Source organism: Lonchura striata, chromosome 1 (genome assembly GCF_046129695.1).
Source record: "Lonchura striata isolate bLonStr1 chromosome 1, bLonStr1.mat, whole genome shotgun sequence".
NCBI classification, from domain to species: domain Eukaryota; kingdom Metazoa; phylum Chordata; class Aves; order Passeriformes; family Estrildidae; genus Lonchura; species Lonchura striata.
Genome location: NC_134603.1, coordinates 44,033,656 through 44,056,576, shown reverse-complemented (window position 1 = coordinate 44,056,576; position 22,921 = coordinate 44,033,656). Strand labels below are relative to the sequence as shown.

At 34.6% G+C, this 22,921-nt stretch overlaps 2 protein-coding genes across 4 annotated transcripts in view; one reads left to right on the top strand and one right to left on the bottom strand.

Moving 5' to 3' along the window:
- Positions 1–1,648: 1,648 nt before the first annotated feature.
- Positions 1,649–8,241, top strand: LOC110468128 (transthyretin-like). The gene is made up of 4 exons (XM_021525734.3): positions 1,649–1,789; positions 3,465–3,595; positions 6,118–6,253; positions 7,921–8,241. Exons 1-4 carry the CDS (start codon positions 1,721–1,723, stop codon positions 8,026–8,028), a joined length of 444 nt encoding a protein of 147 aa, XP_021381409.1. The 5' UTR covers positions 1,649–1,720; the 3' UTR covers positions 8,029–8,241.
- An 803-nt stretch (positions 8,242–9,044) lies between these two features.
- B4GALT6 (beta-1,4-galactosyltransferase 6) overlaps positions 9,045–22,921 on the bottom strand; it is a 30,727-nt gene continuing 16,850 nt past the window's right edge. For all 3 annotated transcript variants that reach the window (XM_077783794.1, XM_021525733.3, XM_077783798.1), the window contains exons 4-9: positions 18,734–18,858; positions 18,081–18,197; positions 17,080–17,267; positions 14,814–14,936; positions 13,881–13,982; positions 9,045–12,628 (exon numbers count right to left, since the gene is read on the bottom strand). In XM_077783794.1, the coding sequence (XP_077639920.1) occupies positions 12,481–12,628; positions 13,881–13,982; positions 14,814–14,936; positions 17,080–17,267; positions 18,081–18,197; positions 18,734–18,858 (803 nt within the window). In that variant the 3' untranslated portion in view covers positions 9,045–12,480. The remainder of the gene's footprint in view (positions 12,629–13,880; positions 13,983–14,813; positions 14,937–17,079; positions 17,268–18,080; positions 18,198–18,733; positions 18,859–22,921) is intronic.

Here is a 22,921-nt window from a genome sequence, read left to right as displayed (position 1 = left end):
CACAAACCATTGAAATAAGTATGTCCAGAGAGCTGAAAGAATTAAAGTCTGTGTATCTTTACTTAAAACTTCAGGTAAACCTCAACATGATGTTTCAAGAGGAAAGTTGGCTGCTCAATCAATCTAAGTACTGAAGTAATTTCAATTAGCACTTTTTTTAAACATCTTTGATTAAAGTAATTATTTGACATCACACACCCTATATAGGTGGATTCCAGTTAAACCCCTAATAAGTTAAATCTATAGCCATCATTAAAAAGAAATCCAAAAAGACAAGCATCATCTTAATATTCTCTTCATATTTTTAGAAACAGGAAATGGTAAGCTTAGAGTGTCAGTGATTCAAATAAAGTTGCTGATAGCCTGACTAAAGACTTTGAGGGCTTTAGCAGTAATTTCTATCTCGTGGTCTATTGTATTTACAATATCCTGAAGGAGAGGAATTGGTTTTAACTGGATTACATAAATTAGAGAGAAAGAAACTTAAATCATGCCAGCCAGAAACCTTCAGCACTCATTTGCCACTGACCTCGGAGTTTATACCCAGAGCCTGCTGGGATGACAGCATGGCAAGTGAATTCACAAGTTGCAAAAGCCATTAACGTTTCACTGGTTACTTTTTCACAGATTTCTAGATGTTAGCATAGTTACACAACTCTTGTAAGCAGTGCAAACAGTTTCAAAACAGCATCCATCATAAAGTATGGAGATTTCATGGGATCCTGATATTCCTGGAGCTTGAAAACTGGTAGGTTTCATTAAAGTGTGCTATGCTAAACCCTCAAAATAGGACCTAAATTTGCTCATATAGATATACTCAGGGAAAAAACAAACAAACAAAAAAAAAAAACCCCAACAAAACAACAAAACAAAGAGAAAAAAACTACTCTGCATGTAGTCATCCCTGTGATGAGAGGATAAACCTAGTAAAAAAGTGTATGTACATATGTCTGACCAAAGATCAGAAATACAAAACTGAATTTCAAGAAGTCACATAGTCACATTTCCCTCAATTGAACCAGCATCAATGATGCTTCTGGTAGGAGTTGACTTATAGTTAAATGGGGAAAGTCCTGAGCTTGTACTGAATCTAAGGGACAAGAGACACAACTTAAAATACTGTTAAATTGTGCTTCAGAAGTTGATGTGTAGGTATCTTGGTGCCATGCTGAAAACCAAAAGCAATATATTTTTCTTCCTAGGGAATGTGCAAGATAACAAAGTAGGCCACAGATTATCCACCTATCTTTTATTAGTTGGGGGGGAGACTGACACAGAGACAAATCTCTTAATATATGAACATGGGTGACTCAGTTAAACCAAACTATAACCACAGAGAATTTTTCACTGAAATTGCTATGTTGACATAAAATTTGTATTTCTCTCAGTTATATGAGGTCAATACATCGTTATTCATCAATAAAAAGAGAAAAATACAGAATAGACATTTCTTCCAAGAAAATTGACGCAGTACTTGAACTAGGCAATGTTCACAATATTTCCACAGACAAGGATAGAAAATACTTATTTTCACAGACAAGGTTCATGTTTGTATAGGTTACTTATTTTCTCACTGTTTACTAAGTAAATAGTATGAATCTATGTGTTGAAAGTCATAGGGGTTTTCTGATAAGTAGCTTCATCTCAGAGGCCTTGATATAAAAATCACAGCTCCCACCATTTTCTGCTTGCTGACACAGACTTCCTAGTGGTAGGCGAAATGGCTTTTCAATCTGTATTTCTGGCTTTCTTAGCTGGCCTGGTACTTTGCTCCGAAGCTTCACCGTTGGTAAGTGTCTCAGAACTGAAGTCCTTCTACTGATGCAGTCATAATTTTTTTTCTTTTACTGTTTTTTAGTTTGTGTAAGCAATAGAATATTCTATTTTTTTTAATTCTAATTTTGATTTTTCAGTATGTACTGACTGTACTTCTCTGCTGTTGCTCTTTTCTGGTCCTTTCTCCTTCTCTAGTGATTAGTGAGAGGACTTTATGGGTAGAGAAGTAGCGCTTATCATTAGACACGGCAACTACATCAAAACAAGGTAAAACAAGAAAGGAAAAATTATCATATTCACTAGACAAAAAACCTTGAGCCTTCATATCATAATGAACAAGCTGTGTCATGAGGAATTTCATCTGCAAAACCTATGCTGGAGAAAGGCCTTCTCTAGACTTCTGCCTTACTGTTCTTCCCACTACAGCTTAATCCCATGTAAGTAAAGAACAGAGCTAAAGGCAGGATTCTTCTTCCAGAGGGCTCATTTATCCCAGGAAAGCAAGTTAAAGACTCATGTGCTTCAGCCTGAAATTCTCCTACAACAGCCTTGTCTCTCTCTCCTTAACTACTCATTTTTCCTCTCAACTCTGATCTTTGGGAAAATAATACCTGACTAATGTTGTTGAGGAATTAGACTTGCATTGAGTTCCCAGGGTGGCAGCGCAGCCCTTCTTGCCAAGGCCTCATGAGTAACACCAGTGAGGAGCCCTGCATTCCAGAAAGGGAGCATGAGGAATCTGGGCATACAGGCAGTACAGATACATGCTGACACATTGGTATGATACTAGACAGGGTTCCTGGTCCATGGAACATTCCCAGATTGTAAGAAGGCATGAAAGAGAAGGCTCTCAATTTTTAACCATCTACATCACAACTCGTTTTACAATGATTAAATGGATATCAGTGACTGCTATTTTGAGTTCATCCCTGATTAGCTCCTTCTAAAAAGCTCTATTTTCTCAGTCTTCATCTGCAGAATTAGGTAAGGTCAAAGCCCTGATTCAACTCTGTTTTTGAAAAGGTAAAACATCAGGCCATAATCACTACTTGTATTGAATATATTAGGATGAAACTATAGCCATCCTGTATTTGAAGGAAATTTTTCCTTTCCTGTCCTTGTGTAGCTGCCAGGGTTGACAAATCTGATTCAATATGCTGTTTGGGAGAGAGTCTGTATGTGGTCTTATCATGTTTACAGTAGAATTGTAACTCTGTGGCCACAGAGGTAACTCTATGGCAACAAGGTATCAGAGGCTCTCAAATCCAGAAAGCTGTGCTCAAATTGCCAGTCCAAAATACAGGGGAAGAGTTGGCAGATATTTAAACATTTCTGCTACCTTTGAGGATGTAATTATTTCCTGCTGAGGCCACAATTTAGTTACAAATTCATGCTGGAGATGATGTGTAGCTAAGCCATGCCAAAGAAAAAAATAGAAATGTGGTCTCAGCTGCAGTGCCTCCTTGGTGGACTTGGCTACATGCCAAACAGCTCCTGAAATCTTCTTTCCTGGCTCTACCATATCCAGCCCCCAGAAAGTTTCAGATTATGTTTCCTCAGTACACAGCAATATTCTTGTGGAAAATATGGTTTCTATTGTAGATCTGAAGAATAATATTCCTTACTGTTTTATGATGCAATGTCACTTACCCTTCTTGCAACATAAAAATTCTCTCTTCCTATTGCAGGACCCTCTTGATGCCAAGCATCCTCTTTTTGTAAAAGTCGTGGATTCCGTCCGAGGAAGTCCAGCTCCAAATGTTGCAGTTAAATTATATAAAGAAGCTGCAGATGGATCTTGGGAACTGTTAAATTCTAAGTAAGTCACACTAAAACAATGAGTGAAAGATGGGAAAGGCAATAGGAAGAGGCCAAATAGTTGAAAGAGCAGTTACACATTCTCTAAAGTGAGATGTCTCTTTTGCTCAGAGGAAAGATAACATACAATTGAATTAACTTGGTGCAGACTGTCTTCTAAATGTACTGTAGTTTCAACTTAAAAAAACGCTTTATAGTGCTTTATAAATCTTATGAACACAAGAAAGTATTTTAAGCTATCCTTTAATTCAGTCATCACTTCTCTTTATTTTCATTGCAAAGGTCTGTATTACCTTTAAGTACCCAGCAATGAACTGCTGCATTGTTATCAGAAGTATCAATAGAATTTTACATTTTGAAACCAAGACTCTTGTTGAGAATCCTACCTTTATTGGCCATTTTCCATCTTTCGAAATGGATTTTCATTTCTCACAACACCACAGTTTTAAAAAGAAACTGTTTTGAACATATATCACATCATATTTGATAGCCTTCTTTTCTTCAAGATAAAGGACTTAGCCAAAAGGAGAAAATCTGGGGATAAATCTTTCCTCACCTTCTCCCCCACAAAGAAGCAACCATACCTCAAATAATAAAAAATAATCTCCATATATATAAATATTTCCATGTCTTTTGAAAAAGATAATTTTAGAATTTAAGATGCAGATTAGTTTTTTAAATTGCCCTCTAGTTTAGTATATATTAACACTTAAAAAAAAAAAATAAAAAGCAATTTTTACTTAAATTATAGCCTGAAATTAAATTGGAAAAATTCTTAGGGGATACACAGAATGAGTATTCTTTATTCACCAAGCAATATTCCACTTCCACACTAAGTTCCGCATGATAGTTGCGAAGTCTCACCTGAGACCTTTCCAGGGATGCCAACAGTCTATTACACCTTAAAAAAATGGTGAGAAAGGGCTCTCAAGGACTAAAGCTGGCATAGCTCATGGACTTCAACAGTGGAATCCCGAACTTAGATGTATTTCTAGACATGTCTGCAGAAACTGTTCATACACCTCTTTGGCATCACGGAGCAGTGGGATGGCACAAGCAACACTGCTCTCATGTGCCCTTGAAAAATACAGGTACAGTGAAGGCCACACATACTTGTACAATGTGGGGAAAACAATCTATTCATGTTGTCTGGTTAAATTGACTCACTCCCTCAAGTGAGAAGGCAATTTCACACATATTCTATCACTGTAGATGCGTGAAATTTTCCAGTAAGAGTGTTCAGTTCACTTATCTTTATTTCTGAGCTTAGAGACTCTATATAAAGATACTTATAGCAGCTGGATGTTGACTGAAGTGTTAAAACCACATTTAACATTTGAAACCAGGAGCTATGTAAGCTCAAGACAAGGTAAGCAAAAGTCATGCTAATACTAAATCAGCCTCTCTCACCTTGATAATTTGTAAATAATTGAATGTTAGAAAGAGGTCCTGTAACAAATGTTCTCAATTAATGCATTTGGTATTATCTGAAAAAGTTTATTAGAGAAGTGACCAGTTATCTAGCAATGATCAATCTATGACAAAGGAAAAGAGACAATTGAAGAGATATAAAACTTCTGATAACTGACTATAGAGCATCTTGAAAGAGTAATGCACTGCACAATGACATTATTTTTCTCTGCATGCAATTTGAATAAGATATGCTCAGCAAAAAATTGGCAGCTAGAACAAAAGACAGCGATATTTACATACCAAAATTGGGCACTGGAAGCTCTGTTATTTGTGGATAAACTACCTTATATGAAAAACCCTTAGTATTACATAATTTATTTCACAGAAAGGTGTTTCAAAAAAAGGGACATGTCTGAGAGACAGCATTCAATATTGTTTCTGGATCCCTAAATGGGTTGGTATTCAAAGATGTATGGTTTCAAACCAGTACTAGGGCTTTATATAACACTGATAAGTATCTTCAAATCAAACAAAACTACCTGTTTGTTGAGGCCAATACAAACCACAAGGAATTCCATGAGGCTACACTGCTAGCTGACCTATGGTCATTTCAAATAGCAGATCTCAAATTTCTAATAGCCATCTGTAAAAAATATTTACACCGACAAAACAACTCAATATATTTCAATAAGAGACCCATGGAAAACTCAGGACAGTTGACCCTACTTAGTTGCACAGCGAGTGCATCATAGAGCTTCCACATTGCTTACAGCAGTGGTGAAGTTTTCCCTCTGAGTGGGTTCATTTCATTGAACTCTAAGATTCTGCCAAGAGTCTATGAACAATAATGCCAGTTTTTGGCTTGCCCCCAAACCATGCAGAGTTAGTGAGATGGCAGGCAGCCATCTGCTGTGCTCACTGTGGAAGTAGCAAATGCCAAGATAAGCTCTGAGGCATTCATAATACAGATGGACATAAGCCATTCCAGATCAATAGAAGTATTCATCCTATTACTTAAGCCACACACCACTCAAGTTCAATTGCTAAAATCTGCATCTTTCTCAGGCTTTTAACCAAACTATAAAAGTGTGTTTTTCTACCATTACACAGACAAACCAATGACAAAGGAGGCCTCCCAGAGCTTACAACTAAAGAACAATTTGTAGCAGGGTTATACAAGCTTGAGTTTGATACAGCCTCTTACTGGAAGAGTCTGGGCTTGAATCCCTTCTACCACCATGCTGATGTGAGTATTCCTTTTTTCCTCTACTTCTGTTGCAAAGAATAAAGATACTTAATATGTGTAGACTTCAGTTATTAATTGTATATGTTGAATTTAATATTCACTTTAAAATATTTTTCATATTAACACTTTAAATCCACAGTCTCAAATCTTTGTAGTAACATAGTCATGACAGAACATAGTTACTAGCTACCCCACAAATCTCAGACCTCCTAGATGCATTATTTATTGAGAGGTTTTCAATCCTTCTACCTCTACTTAAGTCCATGATTGTTTTTGTAATTATTCTAAGTATCAGAGAGACAACAAGTGGAGTACTCTGTGAAGTCCCCTGAAAAGCACTGATCTGTTTTTTGGACACAACATTTGTATGGCTACAGACAAAATTTGTAATTTAGATTTTTATAGAAACAAAAGTATGTACTATGTTCTGGATGCTTGGAGTTCCAGTTTACAACAGAAAAAAAAATGTACAACATGCCTCTTTAATTTGCTTGGGACAAATAAACTGGTTAGAGAAACGTGTTCCAAATCAGGTACTGCTGAAGGATCTGGGGACTGTCTTCTTCCCCTCAACAGCATATAACCTTTCAGTAGCAGCAGCTCTGTGTTTGTTGTTTGTTAAATTGTGACAGATCTGCTTAGCTGTTCCTTATCTCCATGAAGAAAAGGTGCAAACACCTGGATTAAATTCTTTGTCTTCCTGAAGCAAATGAAAGATGACCTTCTTATACTAAACAATAATGAAGGTTAATGGCTTTGCCTTTGTGGGAACTGAAATAAAAAAGGGAAGATTTACAGGATGCAAAAAAATTGATTGTATATCAAGATAATGGTTGACTGGAAATTAATTTAATCCACAGTGCAAGAGCCTTCTTTCCTGAAAATAAGCCTCAGTAGGGAACACATTTTGCTCAGTTCACTGGTTGTTTAATATTCATCTTTTTTATTAATATTGAAAGGAGCACAAGCTGTGCATCACAGAATGCTATTAAACCGTCTATTTTAAAAGCTGACACCTCTCATCTCACAACACAAAATAATGTATTATGTGGAGTGAGAAATCAAAGGACAGGATGTGCTGGTCAGGGAGATGTTAATAGGGCTGTGATAAATCATTCATATGTAAGGTTATTATCATGCTGTGGCCAAATAACTAATGCAGTCCTTCTCTAACTACCAGATTTTGAATCAGAACTAAAGAAACTCATTGTTTTACAATCTGGCCTAATGATAGCTAGTGTAGCACTGTTTAATTCTGTTCCTTGAAGTACAGAACATGGTAAGAGCAACAAAAGCATTCCAACACTTGAAAGAAGGGGCTAGCTTTTTTTTTTTTTTCTTTTTAAATAAAGAAAATAAATGGAGTTCATAGAAGACCTTCATAAGGAAACAATAAAAAAAGTCTTACTATTTATGAGTACCAACAAGGAAATGCCAATTTGGATAATAAATAAATTTAATAAAGTCTTAAATAATGTGATATTTATACATTTAATAAAGGGTATTTAGCCAGCAGAAAAACTGTGTTACAAGCAGTCACACTTCAGAGTGAGAATATTTCTGAAGTTTCATGTGAAGTTCCATACAGTTATCAAAATGTTTCCATCTAGGCTTTTATCTAGAGATCACTTCTCATTTTGTCTTATATTTGTTTTTTCTTTTTCCAGGTGGTATTCACAGCTAATGATGCTGGTAATCGGCATTACAAGATTGCTGTTGTCCTCAGTCCCTTCTCTTACTCAACCACAGCAGTAGTTAGTGAGCCAGTGGAATAGAAGCTGACATTAGGCATGAAAATTCAGTTGTGTAAATTAAAATTTCCATAAATGATAAGAACTTACTAGCTGAATGTATCAAGAGCTTTATATTTCATAGTAAATCATTAACAGTAGGTTTTTTATTCACTTTGTTAACTTAGGAAGAAAGTGTATTGACTTTGTTTTCAAATACTCTTTTGAATAAAAGTATTCTGCATTTCTGTATTGTCAGTATTGCCCTTCTGATTAAAAATTTAGGATTCAAAAAACCCACATTAACCTCAGGAAAAAGTGTATTGAAATTCCATTATGGGGACTCTGAGAATAAACCAATCTTCCATGAAGTTGATAAAGTAAATTTCTTCTTGCAAAGGAGTTGAATAAAACAACTATGAAAGGTGTCTAACAAAAAGCAAGCAGATAGAAAATGCAATCCACCACTACCATCTCTTACGTTTTATTAATGAAGCCCACAACCTGTGAAGTCACATGGGATTATTTACTCAGGGCCCCACAGAATCATGTATTTGCAGAAAATTCTGCAAATATTGTCCCAAATTAAAGTACTCCCCCAGAATTACTTGCATACCTCAAACCATCAGACATCTTCATAATAGCTGTAAAATGCAAATAAAGATAATTGATGAATCCTGAGAAAACCAGTGTCCTATTTAATGCCAGCAGAAATATGGATGAATCCTTCTATTCCCATTCTAGTAATTCCTATACAGGGAAGAACCATTAGGGGATCAACAGAATAGCAACCCTGTCTTGGAAAAATATGCAAAAAGTTTGAGTCACTTAGCCTAATAAAACCAAAAGCTGAAAGCCTATAAATACAAAAAAAGAGAAAACACCCTGCTACCCTAAGGCTTGATCCCATCACAACCTAACCTGATAAATTTGGACAAGTGTGTCCTTTCTTTTTGCTGTTACTTTGGGGTACTGAGCACTAGAAAAACGAGGATTTTGTCTAGAAACAAAACACAAAGATAATATCTTTTCCACAGAATCTCAGAATAAACAAACCAACACAATCTTTAGAACATTATATTTCATAAAAGACAATGATAAAAAAGTACAAACATTTTCATGAACAACAAAAAAACCCAAAACTATGATAGTACACAGGAAATTCCCAGCATTTGTTTCAGTGCATTTTTTCATTAAGCCTATCTTACATACCTCTACAAATAAAATAATCTTAAGTACACTTCTGCTTGCTGATATGCAATGGATCCTTTTAATTTTTTTAAACAGTTGGCTTGTTAGTAACCCACTACAACAAGTACTAAACATAACAATAGAAAAATAGACTGGCAAGATCCAAGAAAAAGGATATTTTGCACTTGCTTTTCAATACACTGCCTATTTGCAAAATGGACTTTATATTTCATATTCTCCTAATTAAATTTGAGATATAGAAAATGGGCTTGAGAGTATCTTAGCATATTAATCAGATTCTACTCTTGATATTTCTGCAATGTTCTTACTTGCTAATTTGCAAGACCTTCAGAATCTTGTAAAATACTCTCTTCTTCTCCCTCCATGTTCACTCCTTGAAGACATCCCTTGTTTGCCTTGTCAGCAATACAAAAGCCAATGTGATTGGCTTCTCTCTACATGTTTCAAGAAACATGAAATTATCAAAAGGAATGTGCACAACTCTTAGCTCTGCATCGTATTTATTTTGTTTGAAGGCACTGTCTATGTTAAAATTCACTACAGAAGGGTACTGAGTTCAAACAGGTAGTATACAAACACTATTTTGATGTAATTTAAGATGGCAAATTCTAAAGCTTCCCAACAAAGTGATAAACGGTATTTAGAGAAGAGTGTTGGTCAACAATTCACAATTTAACATCCATCATATTGGGGCACCAAAATGCATACTTTTTAAGAACTCAGCTATATGTCACAATCCATTCATATACTGGTGTAATTCACATTTTTCTAGGACCATACATGATCAATCACTTAAAGCTGTAAAGTTATATTAGTTCAGCCACAGCATATGTATAATATAGTATGTATATATGTAAGTATATATACATATATACGCATTAGATTTTTTTTAATTGCACATAAATTTCACAGAATGCCTAAGAAATGGGAACAAAAGCATGCTTCAGAAAATAGTACAGACCTATGGTACCAAAGGATGTTTCATAATCATGTGTGAAATTGTAGGTAAACCTGTACTGAAAACCAGAAATCACTTCAAAATTACATGAAGGATTTAAAAAAATATTCAACTCCTCTTAAAGAACTGTATTAGTCTGCTATGAAATAAGACTAATTTTATTTTGAAGAAAAAATTGTTCATACACTGTATTATCTCGCCTGTCTCCATATGCTTCAGAATGTTCTATATACCCAGTTATAGAAAAATCTATCAGGAGGAGAGCAAACCACTTAAGCATGCTTTTGAAGGATGTTTTCTTCACTTTATGCTTTTAGTTATTTTAATTGTATTACATCATTCTTAAAGTATATTAGATTAACTGGTAGATATTAAAGTAATTCCAGTATGGTATAAAATATCCCTTACAATTGTTCTCAACTACTAAATTAAATAATAATATTTCTACTAAATATTTGGGATGCCTATAGCTAAGCTCATAACATTACTGAAGGACGGCTAAGGGCAAAATTTGCTGCTGGGATGCCAAAGAAATAAAACGTGTTTATGGCAAACAAACTTAAAATATATAAAGCACCACACCATCTGTGGCAGCAATTCAGGAAACCAACATATAGTAATGACTTAAAGTTAGGATTCTTTGTCAACACTCTTACAGAACACTCTGTGGATAAACAATCCTTATTATATATACTGCTTTCCATTCTTTATGGGAGCAGAAGTCAGTCTTTGGTTCCTAAAGAGTTGAGTAACTGTGACAAACAAAACAGTTTAGTATATCTTGGTCACTATATTTGCATCAACATAGAAAATAAATGACCTGGTCCTTTTCCTTTGTATTAACAAGGGATGTAAAAAAATATTAGGAAAGATAATAATGCTTAGCAGTGGGATACTTTTAGGTAGCATAACATTACAAGCAAAGAGAAAATAAGATAAGGAAAGAGGCTAGTTACTCATACATTTAACACCTATTAAAAATAGAGAAACAGACAGGACCAATCCTTAGCGGGACTGTGCAACCTCAATCTCATTGACAGTCATCGATTTGAGGATCCTCAGTGCATCATAGAAGCACTCAGCACTCTACCAGAATAGGCCCTTGAATAGCTATATTGAATAATATATTACGAGTGGGATTTTTAAAAGCCCTTGAGATTGGCCTGCTTTCTGTTCTGCTTATGTCATCACCATCCTCATCAGCAGAACAGCGCGACCAACACCGTGCTTCTGAGAATCCCACACTGCAAGCATTTGAACTATCAGAATTATATTTTATTACTCTCTTAAAAATCTAACTTTAATATTCTTCCAATGAAGACACATTTTTGGCTCTTCTGATTTTGGAGGAATAAAAGTGCTGTTTACTAGAATTTTAAAAAACAAACAAACAAAAAAGAACAATACCAAAATACTGTATGCACCCAGACACATTGTTTTAGGCATTAAAATCCCTGACATTGACACTAGTGGCACACTTGGAAACAGTTAAGAGTTCCTGTAGATCTTAATATGCAACAACTGCAAGATTTTCTGTAATACACATGCAATATGCATATAAATACGATTCAGATGGCAGGCAGGGTATCATACAATTTTGCTGGCAATAAATAAAATCAAAAGCTTTTTTTCTAGCAGGTTTATATAAGAATCTGATTTTTCTAAATATATATGCAGAAGGCCTAGAGCTCAAAACTAGTATAACAGTTTACAGTCATAGCTGGCCAACAATTAATATTTCCTTCATTTCACATAAGGTATAACCTTTTTATGAGCACACTTACATTTTACACTTGTTCTTTCATGCTAATAAAAACATTCCTATAGAATTCAAACAGGAACACACTCAAATACATACTGAAGCATAAAATATTGAACAACTGAAAAGCAATGTACACACATTAATTTACATCACATATTTACAAAACACATTTTAAAAAGAAACAAAAGCATTCATTTAAATATGAGGAGGGGCAGTTTAGTATAAAAAATTCCTGGAAGAGGCCTCTGTCCTTACTTCCAGAGAAGCTACAAGTCTGTTTTCTGCAGTTTATTTAGTTGAGTAGTTAAGATAGAGAGCGTGAAGAATGAAGGCTTGAACAGTAGTCTCATGCTGTAAACATCTGAGTAGTAGCTGCTGGCTTTTCTTTCAGATCAAAATCCATGGTACATACAATCACTTCTCATCCCAAATATGCATCATCAGTTGGTCAAAAACTCTAATTCTAAGCTGTTGTTTGTTGGTTTTGTTTTGTTTTACAGTGTTTATCAGTAGCTTCCAGTGTTAAAAGTTTATTCTGGTAGGATATCTTGCCATTCCACTTCCATCAATAGTCTCTAACAGGAGCAAGTTCTGGTAGGAGATTAACAGTTATATTTTTATACAATCTACTGACAAGTATTTTAGGAGTATATACTAAATTGTTCAACCCATCAATATACTGACGTTCTCTGGAATACCTCAGAAGTTTGTACCTGCAGAAGGAGTTGGGAGAAGAAATATGAGAAAGATTTGCAAGAAACAATTCAGTTGATGTTAAACATGATACTGTGACAGTTATTTAATTTTTAAATATACCTTAAATTCTGAAACCACTTTTCAGACCCTTGAAATTACCAAATAACCTACCTTATGTTTAAAAGCAAGCTTTTAAAGATTTTTAATACAGTTAAACTTTATGGTCACATATACAAGTTAACATGAAGTCTAAATAACAGAGGAAGCATTCAATACGCAAACATTTTGTGGTCACAAACTAAATAGATTTCTTAAAGATTATTCAATTTCTTCATGTTCTTTTGCTATAAAATTCAACTCAGGAGTTCAGGGAAGATTTAGAAATCTTCACGATTCATTATACATTTAAATGTCTGAAATTATTTTCGTTTCACTCTTGAGACTCCTGCATTTGCAAACATCTATATTTGAGGTTAAACTTCCCCTCCCCCAGATTATCCATATATGTATTTTTTCATTTCCTATAACAGATTGACTAATCTTTACTATACATGTCTATAATTTTATTCATAATTCAAAACTGTGAATAAAAGAGAAAAGATATGTTCCCAGAAAAAGACACCCATTGATGACAGAATTGAGTATTTTTAGTTATCTGAAAACACATATCATAAACCCTTTATTTTGTGCTTCACCTTCTAAATTTTATGCGTGGCTCATCTGCTGCATTCTGGTTTCTATTCCATTCCAGGGCAGCCAGAACCTACTGGCCAGTTTAAGTGTTTTGTATCTTTGTAGCAAAAGAAAAGAACCCCAAAATAAAAGGTTTAAATCAATGTATGCAGGAAATGAGAAGATCTGTATCTCAGAAAGAATGAAATATGAGGGAAGAAAGCAATCCTTGAGAAGTTTTAAAGTCAGTTTTCATGCAGGAGTCCTTTGCCCTAGCTGCACTGCTTCCTTTTGCAAAATATCCAAAATAGCTAACTAGTGGAGCCCTGCCAGCACTAATGCCCAAGCTATTATGGAACAACAATATTATGGATCAATATTATGATGATAGTATCTTCTGACATGCAAATTTAGTCACTCTAATGGTTAAACAAAAAATATCCCAACAGCAAATATAATGTGTTTAAGAAAATATAAATTTTAGCACCAAAGAGGAAATAACACTGATAAGAACTGACTGTTTATTCATATGAGTGGATGCAAGAAAAAAATTCTACATCTTTATCTGTAGTATTTGAATTTCTCTGTTTTACTTACCGTCCTAAAAACTGGACTTCACCTCTGTGATGATGAGGAATGGATTTGTACTTCCCTAAATCGCCTTCTGGTCTTGTTACATTATATCCAGCATATTGAACTCTGCAGTATAACACATGAACATTTGCAAAAGCATCTTCTTACAACTTGTCATACAAGGTACAGCAAAAGTGAAAAATACACATCAAATATTTTAAAGTAAGTCTTTATGTTCACTGACATTCCCTTCCTAAAATAACTGCAACATTCCAAACCAAACAACTAAAAAAGCTGGCAAAACTAAGTGCAAAATAATAATAATAATTTCATATTTAATATTTCCTGCTTGTTCCAGCATAAAAGCATGAAAATAGCAAGAAAAAAGTATAAAAGCAAACTCATCCTTAAAAGATGAGTTTACTCATCTTTTTTTTTTTTTTTTTTTTTTTTAAGATGACAAACTCATCTTTATCAATAAACTCATGCAGACACTTTCAACAGTTCAGTTAGAACAGCTTAGACTCATTTATTGAGCAGTTGCTAATGCCATGAGCAGGGCTGTCTGTTGTCCAGTCTGGGACTATCAATATATTTACAAATTAACCTCTCTCAAACACTGCCCCTAAGATATGAAACTCATGCTTACACTACACGTCTGTGGGATGGTATTTCATAATGCTAGCAATTAAGAGTGATGCAATATGCTTAGTATGGTTAGCTGTTGTTATACCTTCTGTTACAAGACCTAGCTCTTACAAACCTACTAGGTGTCCCCAGGCCAAGAAAAAAGAACATCATACTTACTCCTTCAAATGGCATAGTCTGATATTTCTGAAGCAAACTCTGCAGAATTTGTCCATTTACAACAAATTACAAAAATATAACAAGTGACAGAACAAAAAGCACTCTCAAAGAGTGGATGGTACAGAGAGACCTAAAGCACTCTAAGCTCACCTGTTCCAAAGATCATCATCTTCTCCACCCCATCCCCAAAAGGCATTTGGAAAACCATTGATCTTCTTGAACTGTTCCACTGTTAGGCCACTTACACCACCGAAGAACTCATTGTATGGAAGGCTGGAAACAAAAAACAAATTCTATGTTGTTAGTTGAACTTTCATAGGCAGCCCTCTCTTTGAACAATACCTGTCCAAAAAAGCAAGAGCCCCAAGCTAAGGACATGATCAGAGGCTGAATGTATTCACTAAAGGAAACTGATTCACAGATTGCCAGCATTGAGTAACATACATCAACCTGAACAAAAGGTTTGCAATATAGTGTCTGACTTGCATAAAAGGTGCTTCTAAATGTAGCTGCAATTAGTACCACACATATGAAACAAAAGTATACCAGGTATTTCAGATGGCTGATTTAGACGCACAGCTGAAGTGTTAAGTGAAGACCTCAAACTATTTATGTTGACACTATTCAACTGAAAAAACCTCTCTAACCAACCAAAAAACTACAAATCAGTAATGCATCAATTAAATAACTTTAATTTATTACTATATTCTACAGAACTGTTAAAACTTGAGAGAAACAGTTTAACAGTACATATTAACAGTGAAGGGCATGCTGATTAAAAAAAAAAATATCCAGTTTTTAAAAGATAAACTTTTGAATCAAAGGGATCTACAGGCTTTCCTGTCAGTATGCAATGGTATTTGCTAACACATATAATTAAGAAATAAGCAATTAGCCAACATGAACAGCCTATCCATATAACATACTATGCCCCAGACAATGTAATATCCAGTCCTCCAGACACTGTCAATCTAAGAAAAAATTAAAACACTTAAGTATCTATATTTATTTCCACCAATATTAACTTGCATCCTTAACCTAGAAGCTGCTACAGTACAGCGCACAACTTTATAAAACAGAAGCCTCTCAGGAGACCCTTCCAAATCTGGAACGAACCTCTAAGGAGTTAAGACCATCTACAAAAATATTTCCCATTGCTTAGGACACAATTGCCACACTGAACAACTCCAGAATGCAAGGGGAAAGAAAACAGAAATAGACAATCATGTCATTTCTGATCTCTGTGGAAACACAGGATTCAACCAAATCTTAATAGCATGTGGAGAATGTTGCAATTATATTTGCCTTTCAACATGTAACTGACACAGCAGGTGTTTTAACTCCCCTCCTGCCTCTCAAAAAACCCCACATACATATCTCCAAAATAACCAACAAAAAAACATTGCCAAACCAAAAACAGACCACCAACCAAAACCAAAATGAACTGGAATATGACAGTTAATGGGACCTTTTGAGGTTTGTTTATTTTTTTTATTTTATAAATCTGGTTTTGTTTATACAAAATTTATCGATTTTGTAAATACTTACCTTAGACATTATATAAATGCTTTAAGTGCGTTATAAGTACATACAAAGACAGATGAAATCTCTTATTTATTCATAGGTGCTAATTTATTTATTTTTAAACACACATGAAATCTTTAAGCATTTAACTACTGATTGGTTGACAACCTGAAGTCCAGACACAGAGCCATGGTTTAAAGGCATTGCTTTTCATCTGTTAATTGACCAGTTTGTCAAGTTGATTAATTTCACAAATAACGTTCAGGATAGCAAATACATACATGTAGCAAGCAGTAAGCTACCGCTTTCTGTGAAGTGATTCTAAGAATGTCATGAGATAGAAGAGTGTTAAGAAGCAAGTGACACATCATTAATGTAAACTGACAGAAGAGAAAGAGGTAAAAAAACTGCAGGTCCCACTATATTCACCAAATGTCAATAGAGACTGAGAGACAATATACAAAATGGTCTAGCAGTAAAAAAACTTTAGTTGAAAAAGCAGTACGAAACAGAAATAAAAGTGCACATTTATCAGAAAATAAAGACTGGTTTTTCTTTTGTAAAAGCCAGCACAAGTCTTTATGTACCCAGAAAACATTTCTATTAAGTTAGGTAAGATTTTCCTCCTTGACATACAAAGCCTTCTTTTTTTGAGATCAACCTCACTGCAGCAAGCTCAACATAGAAAATCATAAATAATATCTTTTAATTAGTAAAACATCAAATGTAGAAATTAAATTTAAATTTTTATTAACTAGTCATCTCTCTAAATAGCATAGTAGGAGGCTGCTATGTTGTTTTCACCTACTACATATATATAGCATCACAAAATTAATACTTTTAAATATTTCTGAGTATTTAAGAAATAATGTGAATAAGACTATTTACTTACATGTACATGTACTTGTCCAGCTTTGCTGCAAAATGGCGTGGCATTTCTCCACATCCATAGTAATTTCTGTCATTTTCAGGTAAGTGATCCACATCATGGAATATTATGCAGTCCCACACAGCATCCTTCATAGCCTCTTTGAAGCCAACATTAAAGAGCATTGCTCGATTAAAAGGTTGTGTACCTGTCTTCACACAGAAAACAAAGGAGACTTTGTAAAAATAAGAGGAAACTGAAATTTCCATACTATGAGAAAAACATACTTTAACACACACACACATAAAAAATTGATAATGATGCCTCTTTTGACCGGCAGCTCATAGTAGGTTGGCTGCACCCAAGGATGGGGTTTGCCCTCCTGGCTGCCAGGGCACACATTGTGACTCCTGTGAGCCAGGAGTGAGCCTGGCCCCTGCTGCCAAACAGCACCCCCAGATCACTTTGTGCAGGCTGCTCTCCAAGCACTTCTCTCCCAGTTTTACACTTGTGCCTGGCTTTACTCCATCCTAGGTGCAGAATCAAACATTTTGACTTACTACATTTCATCCCATTAATCATTCCCAGTGCTCCAATTTATCTAGAACCCTCTGCAAGGCATCCCATCCTTTAAAAGTCAAAGACAACCTCCCAGCTGGATATCATCAAGAACTTGCTGATGGTGCATTCAGCTCCTGCACCCACTGAATGTAAAGCCCTGGAACTAAGACCTGAGGAACACTGCTGCTGACCTACTTCTTTGCCTTGAAAACTTACAACTACAATAGATTATCAGAGGCCATCTCATTACCTACAAAATATCAGCCTATATTTGAAGAAAAACATCATGTATCTGGCCACTGCTCAAGCTGAAGAATGAAAACAGACCTTTCCTTTCTCCTTTAAAGGAGTAGAAGAGTAGAGTAACAATTTTTAAATTCTGGATTCATCCAAATCTTGGTAAGAATATCAAATCCCTTTCAGTTAGGAATCTTGAAAGTCACTTTACAAGTACATGCTGTTACCTGTTCAACAACATAGAAGGCAAATTCCAGCCGCTGCTTCTGCAACATAGGTATCAGATGACGGAAAAAAATTGGAAGATGCTCGTGACGATTCCGAAAAGGAATAAGGATAGCCACCTTCAAGAAAAAAAAATAACCTATGCTAATAGGCTTAACCTAATACTATTAACCTAATGAACCTAATGTTATTATATCAGCATTTTAAAATTTTTATTTTTTGATACAGATCGTATTTCTTGTGGCTGTTCAACTTCTACATTTAAACTGGTTCAGTGTTTTACATGTTGGCTCCCCCTAGGAAAGTGTGCTGAAAATTTGCTCAAATAATTAAGAAAAAAATTTTGAGTAAAACGTAAATAGGATTTTCCTTTTATGTTCACTTGCTTCTAGTTATACTTCAAGGAACAGACTCATAGGACAGATTTGCATCCATATGATGAAATGTTTAGTAACTACAGCTAATGAACATTTAAAAATCCTTGATGATCCATTTCAGATTTTTCTCCTAGCTATAGTTTCTTCTTGAGCACAGATGGCATACAATGAATACTATAAGATACTACATATGTAGCACCAAAGACTGAGTGCTTGCACTCAGTAAATTATTCTTATATACCAACAAGAAAAAATAAAACAGAAAATCAGCATCTAACCTTCCACCGTGGCTTACAGTCATTTGGCTTCCAGTGTCCTCCAGGTTTAATGTCTAAATCTTTTGAAAACAGTTGCTGAATTTCATCAAAACTAATTTCACTCATATTAACATCAATAAGGCCTCCTAAAGAGAGGAAAAAAAGACATATATTAATTTTAATTATGAAAATTGACCTAATGCTACAAGGAATATAATGGACAAATGGCATCAGAAATTTGTAGTTACACTACCTATAGGAAAAGAGAAACAATTTATACTATCCTCCTAATATTTAATTCTTACAGAATTAAATGAAACCTAATAATAATTCCTTCCATAAAACCTATGAACAAAATACTCATTTCAAAGGACACAGAACAAGCAAAGTAATTTGAATTCTACATCTCTCATAGAAAATTTGGGTTGCCTTTCATTTCAAGTGCCACTGTTAATTCTACATCATCTGCACTATTGAACCTTTACTCAAATTCCGTGTGCCTTCCTGCTCCACTTCCACATTAAAGGAAAATCATCACTACACTCAAGAAATTTCCTCAATTTAGATTTTAGATTATATGTGTGGATTTCTCTCTCAGGGTTCCTGAGGTCAGGGTGACCCCAAGAGAGATCCAAAAGAGTCTTTGCTTCCCTAGCCCAAATGCAGTTAAATGAGGAGTCTTGGAATGCTTTCAATTGTGTTTTCAAGGTTGCTTATTTCTTCTCTTATCTATAATATTTTCTCTCTGACCTGTCATGGTCTGCCTAGTACAGAAGCCATAGCAGTCTGGACTCAAGCCTGGGCAGCTCCCACATTATATACTCAAAACTACGTGTACCATGTTTACAGTTCCCATACCAATACCTAAGATCTATGTTAGACAGTGTGTCTCTAACTTAAACCAACAGAAAAGTGTCACTATCACAGCAAGACATGTGGGACAAGAACAAGAAGGTCAGGACACACCCAAATCCCTCCATCTTGTCCCCTGAACCCTTTATCTTAAAAACTCCAAAATTCTACTTTTTCCACACTGTGTCAATTCAACGATTACACTACTCAAACCCTTGTAACTTGTAATTCCTCATACAAATTGACAGTTTTCAACAGGCTAAAATTGAAGCCACAGATATTTTTGACTTCTTACTAGGGTCTCTGAGACCCCTGCTAGAGTCTCAAGACAGCCAGGCCAGTCAGAGGGATGTCCTGGACTCTGACAGATATGCATATTTCATGTAGAGTCTTCACTCACTAATTCACCACTATTTGCTTCAAACCAATTCATAGCAGTGGGCTGGATTTGAGAATTACCACTGGTAGAACTAATGACCCCAATGGGAAAAGCATTTGCAAAAGAGTAACACTTGGGAAGTTATTGAATAAAGACTACAATATGACTTGAAAAAAATCAAGTTAGTACCTACTGTGAGAAAATATTAACATTAGTTGCCAGCTGACAGTTGTCAGTCATTAGTTTATGCATAGTAAAAAGTTCAAAACTGGAAATAATGATTCATAGTAAATACCTTCAAAAGCAATAGAAAGAAGCAAGGCAATCTGGGGAGAAGAATAATGTAATACTCATTAACCAGAAGCTCATGTTTTTCTTCAGCGATTACTACACTCTAAATCATCACATAAAAATCTTGCAAGAACTTTCTGACAAACACCATAAAATATTCTTCTTATTTTTGTCTACAAAGTTAAGTATCTTGGTGAGGGATGGCTTAAAGTCAGCCCAAAAATCACTCTCATTTTCTCCCATGTCCATATGCAAAAGATCCTGTTTGTACCAAACAGATTACTTGTGTCACCAAATTGACTAGTTAGTATTTTGAAAATACTGAAATTTTTTGGACGTACTGGTAATAATTACTGTTCAGAAGGAAGAAGATACTGCAAGAGATATTTCAGTTTGATTAAATATAGTACTACTTGCAAATGAAGAATGTAACTTTTTAAATGTAAAATCATACATGAAAAATTATCAATAACAGTACACTGTGGAGCTATTTCAAGAGAAGATTTAAAGAAACCCATATTTATTTATTTTAGGAATAAAAGAAACCTGGACGTTGCTAAAAAACCTGTATGGATAGACATTAATAAAAATAATTATTTAAAAATAAGCTTAGATTACCATAATGGTTGTCTGAAACTCTTCAATAACCCAAAAAATAAATCTTATAAATCTTATGGAATATAAAAACAAAGTCAGTCAACAAAGGACTGGTATATAAACATGTACAAAATAAATTTTTAAAAAATTAAAACTAAATTTTAAAAATCAGTTTTAACTACCAAGAGACAGAAAAGCAACAAGACCCTTTCAGTTCAAATACAGAATCTAAAAGGAAAATAAAGATAAATAAAGGTCAATTACTCCACCAAAAAGGGAAGGAAATAGCAATGATGTGATTCAGATACCTCAGTATTCTGAGAAAAGTTCAGATCTGATCAGATGATTACAGAGTTCAAATTAGAAAAAAACATCAAATGGTAGAACAGTATCTAGATAAGGTCTTTAGATAAAAGAGCTTCTAACTCCATGGGACACGATGAAATTTCATCCAAAGTGTTTCAAAAGAAGCTATAGCAAAACCTGAAGTATTGGTAATACCAAAAGCACACAGGAGATGAGTGAATAGAAATCAGCATTTTTTTTCCCTGTCACTGCTGGGGGGCAGGAGAAAACATCTCTGTAAATAATATCTCTGTGCTTATTATTCACTTCCTAGTTCCATCAGTGTCTAGCAGCCTGCACAAAACATATTTACACAACCCCCAAAATAAGAAAGCTGAGAAAGCAAAAAACATTTAGAAGAAGAAAACGCAAAAAAAAAAAAAATTAAAAAATGAGATCGATACAGAAACCAATAGCATAAAATTAATTTAAAATAATAAAAGATGGTTTGTTACTGAAGGAAAAAATGAAGCATGCACAACAAAACAAGCAATACCTAGCTATGCTACAGTATGCAGAAAGACAGTTTTACAGTTTATAATAGATTGCACATTAATATGAGCCAATACAATGTAATTGTACAAAAATAGAAAATCTCATCCAGGAATGTATTAACTGCTGCTATGTGAAAAAAAAAAAAAAAAAAAAAAAAAGATAAGTTTTCCAAAACTAACTTGTTTTGTAACCAGGATTCAAGCCACTTCTGATGCTTTAGAAAGAAATCAATGACAGTCTATGGTGCAAAAAATTCAAGAATGACAAGCGCTTTAGATACTATGCAGTCTAGAAAGGTTGGGATTATTATTTTACATACAAAGGAAAAGACAGACAAATTCCTGCACTGCTTCTACCTCAAAGAAGAGGTGTTTTGCTCTCCAATTACAATAGCACTGCTCAACTGGTGGGTTATAACCTGTTATACTGAGTCACACAAAAAAGGCTATAGCTGTTCCTATTTTAAGGCCATATGTACTTGGGACCAAATATGATTTTACCATGCCCCTTTCATGATATAAATTTGACAAGGTGATGCAAAGAAGAAAAGTTGACTTCTATAATAAACTTAGACTAATTAAGCATGTCAAAGTATACATGATTCCAGACTTTCTTTCCTGGCTATCTCACACTTCCTACATTTCATTAAATTAAAAGATCTTCAGAGATGTTTTATTTTGATTATAATTAGAAAGAGCGATGATGATTAAAATGGCATACATAGAAACCAAAAAGGGAAACACATGTCCCTTTGTTGAAAAGCAACTTATCCAGTGCATTATTTTCTATTACAATTATTATTTCTCTATTGAATTAAACAGGACAGAAGAAACACAGAACAATTGCTAACAAAAAAAAAACATCAACAAGAAAAAAAAAAATATGGAACAAGGAGAGCAGTAACAAGGAGATCTACAGAGAAATAACTTAGTTTTGAACTAAACTGATAGAATTCCAACTGCCAGCTCCCTTGAAAGTGACATTAAAAATACTAATTTATACGCATTTTTCAAACAGCAAAATCAACACACCTTGTTTCTCTGATTATCCAGATTTGGCATTTGTTGAATTTTTATGTTTCCAAAAATAGATAAACATTTTACTATCGAAATAATTTGGTTTTATGTGTTTATAGGTTCAATAATATATGATTTTGAAAGGCAAACCCTATGTATGGAGGGAAAGAGATTGAAATAAAGATATTATCACACCATGGGGCTAATTACCATCTGGCTTAAGACAGTTTTCTA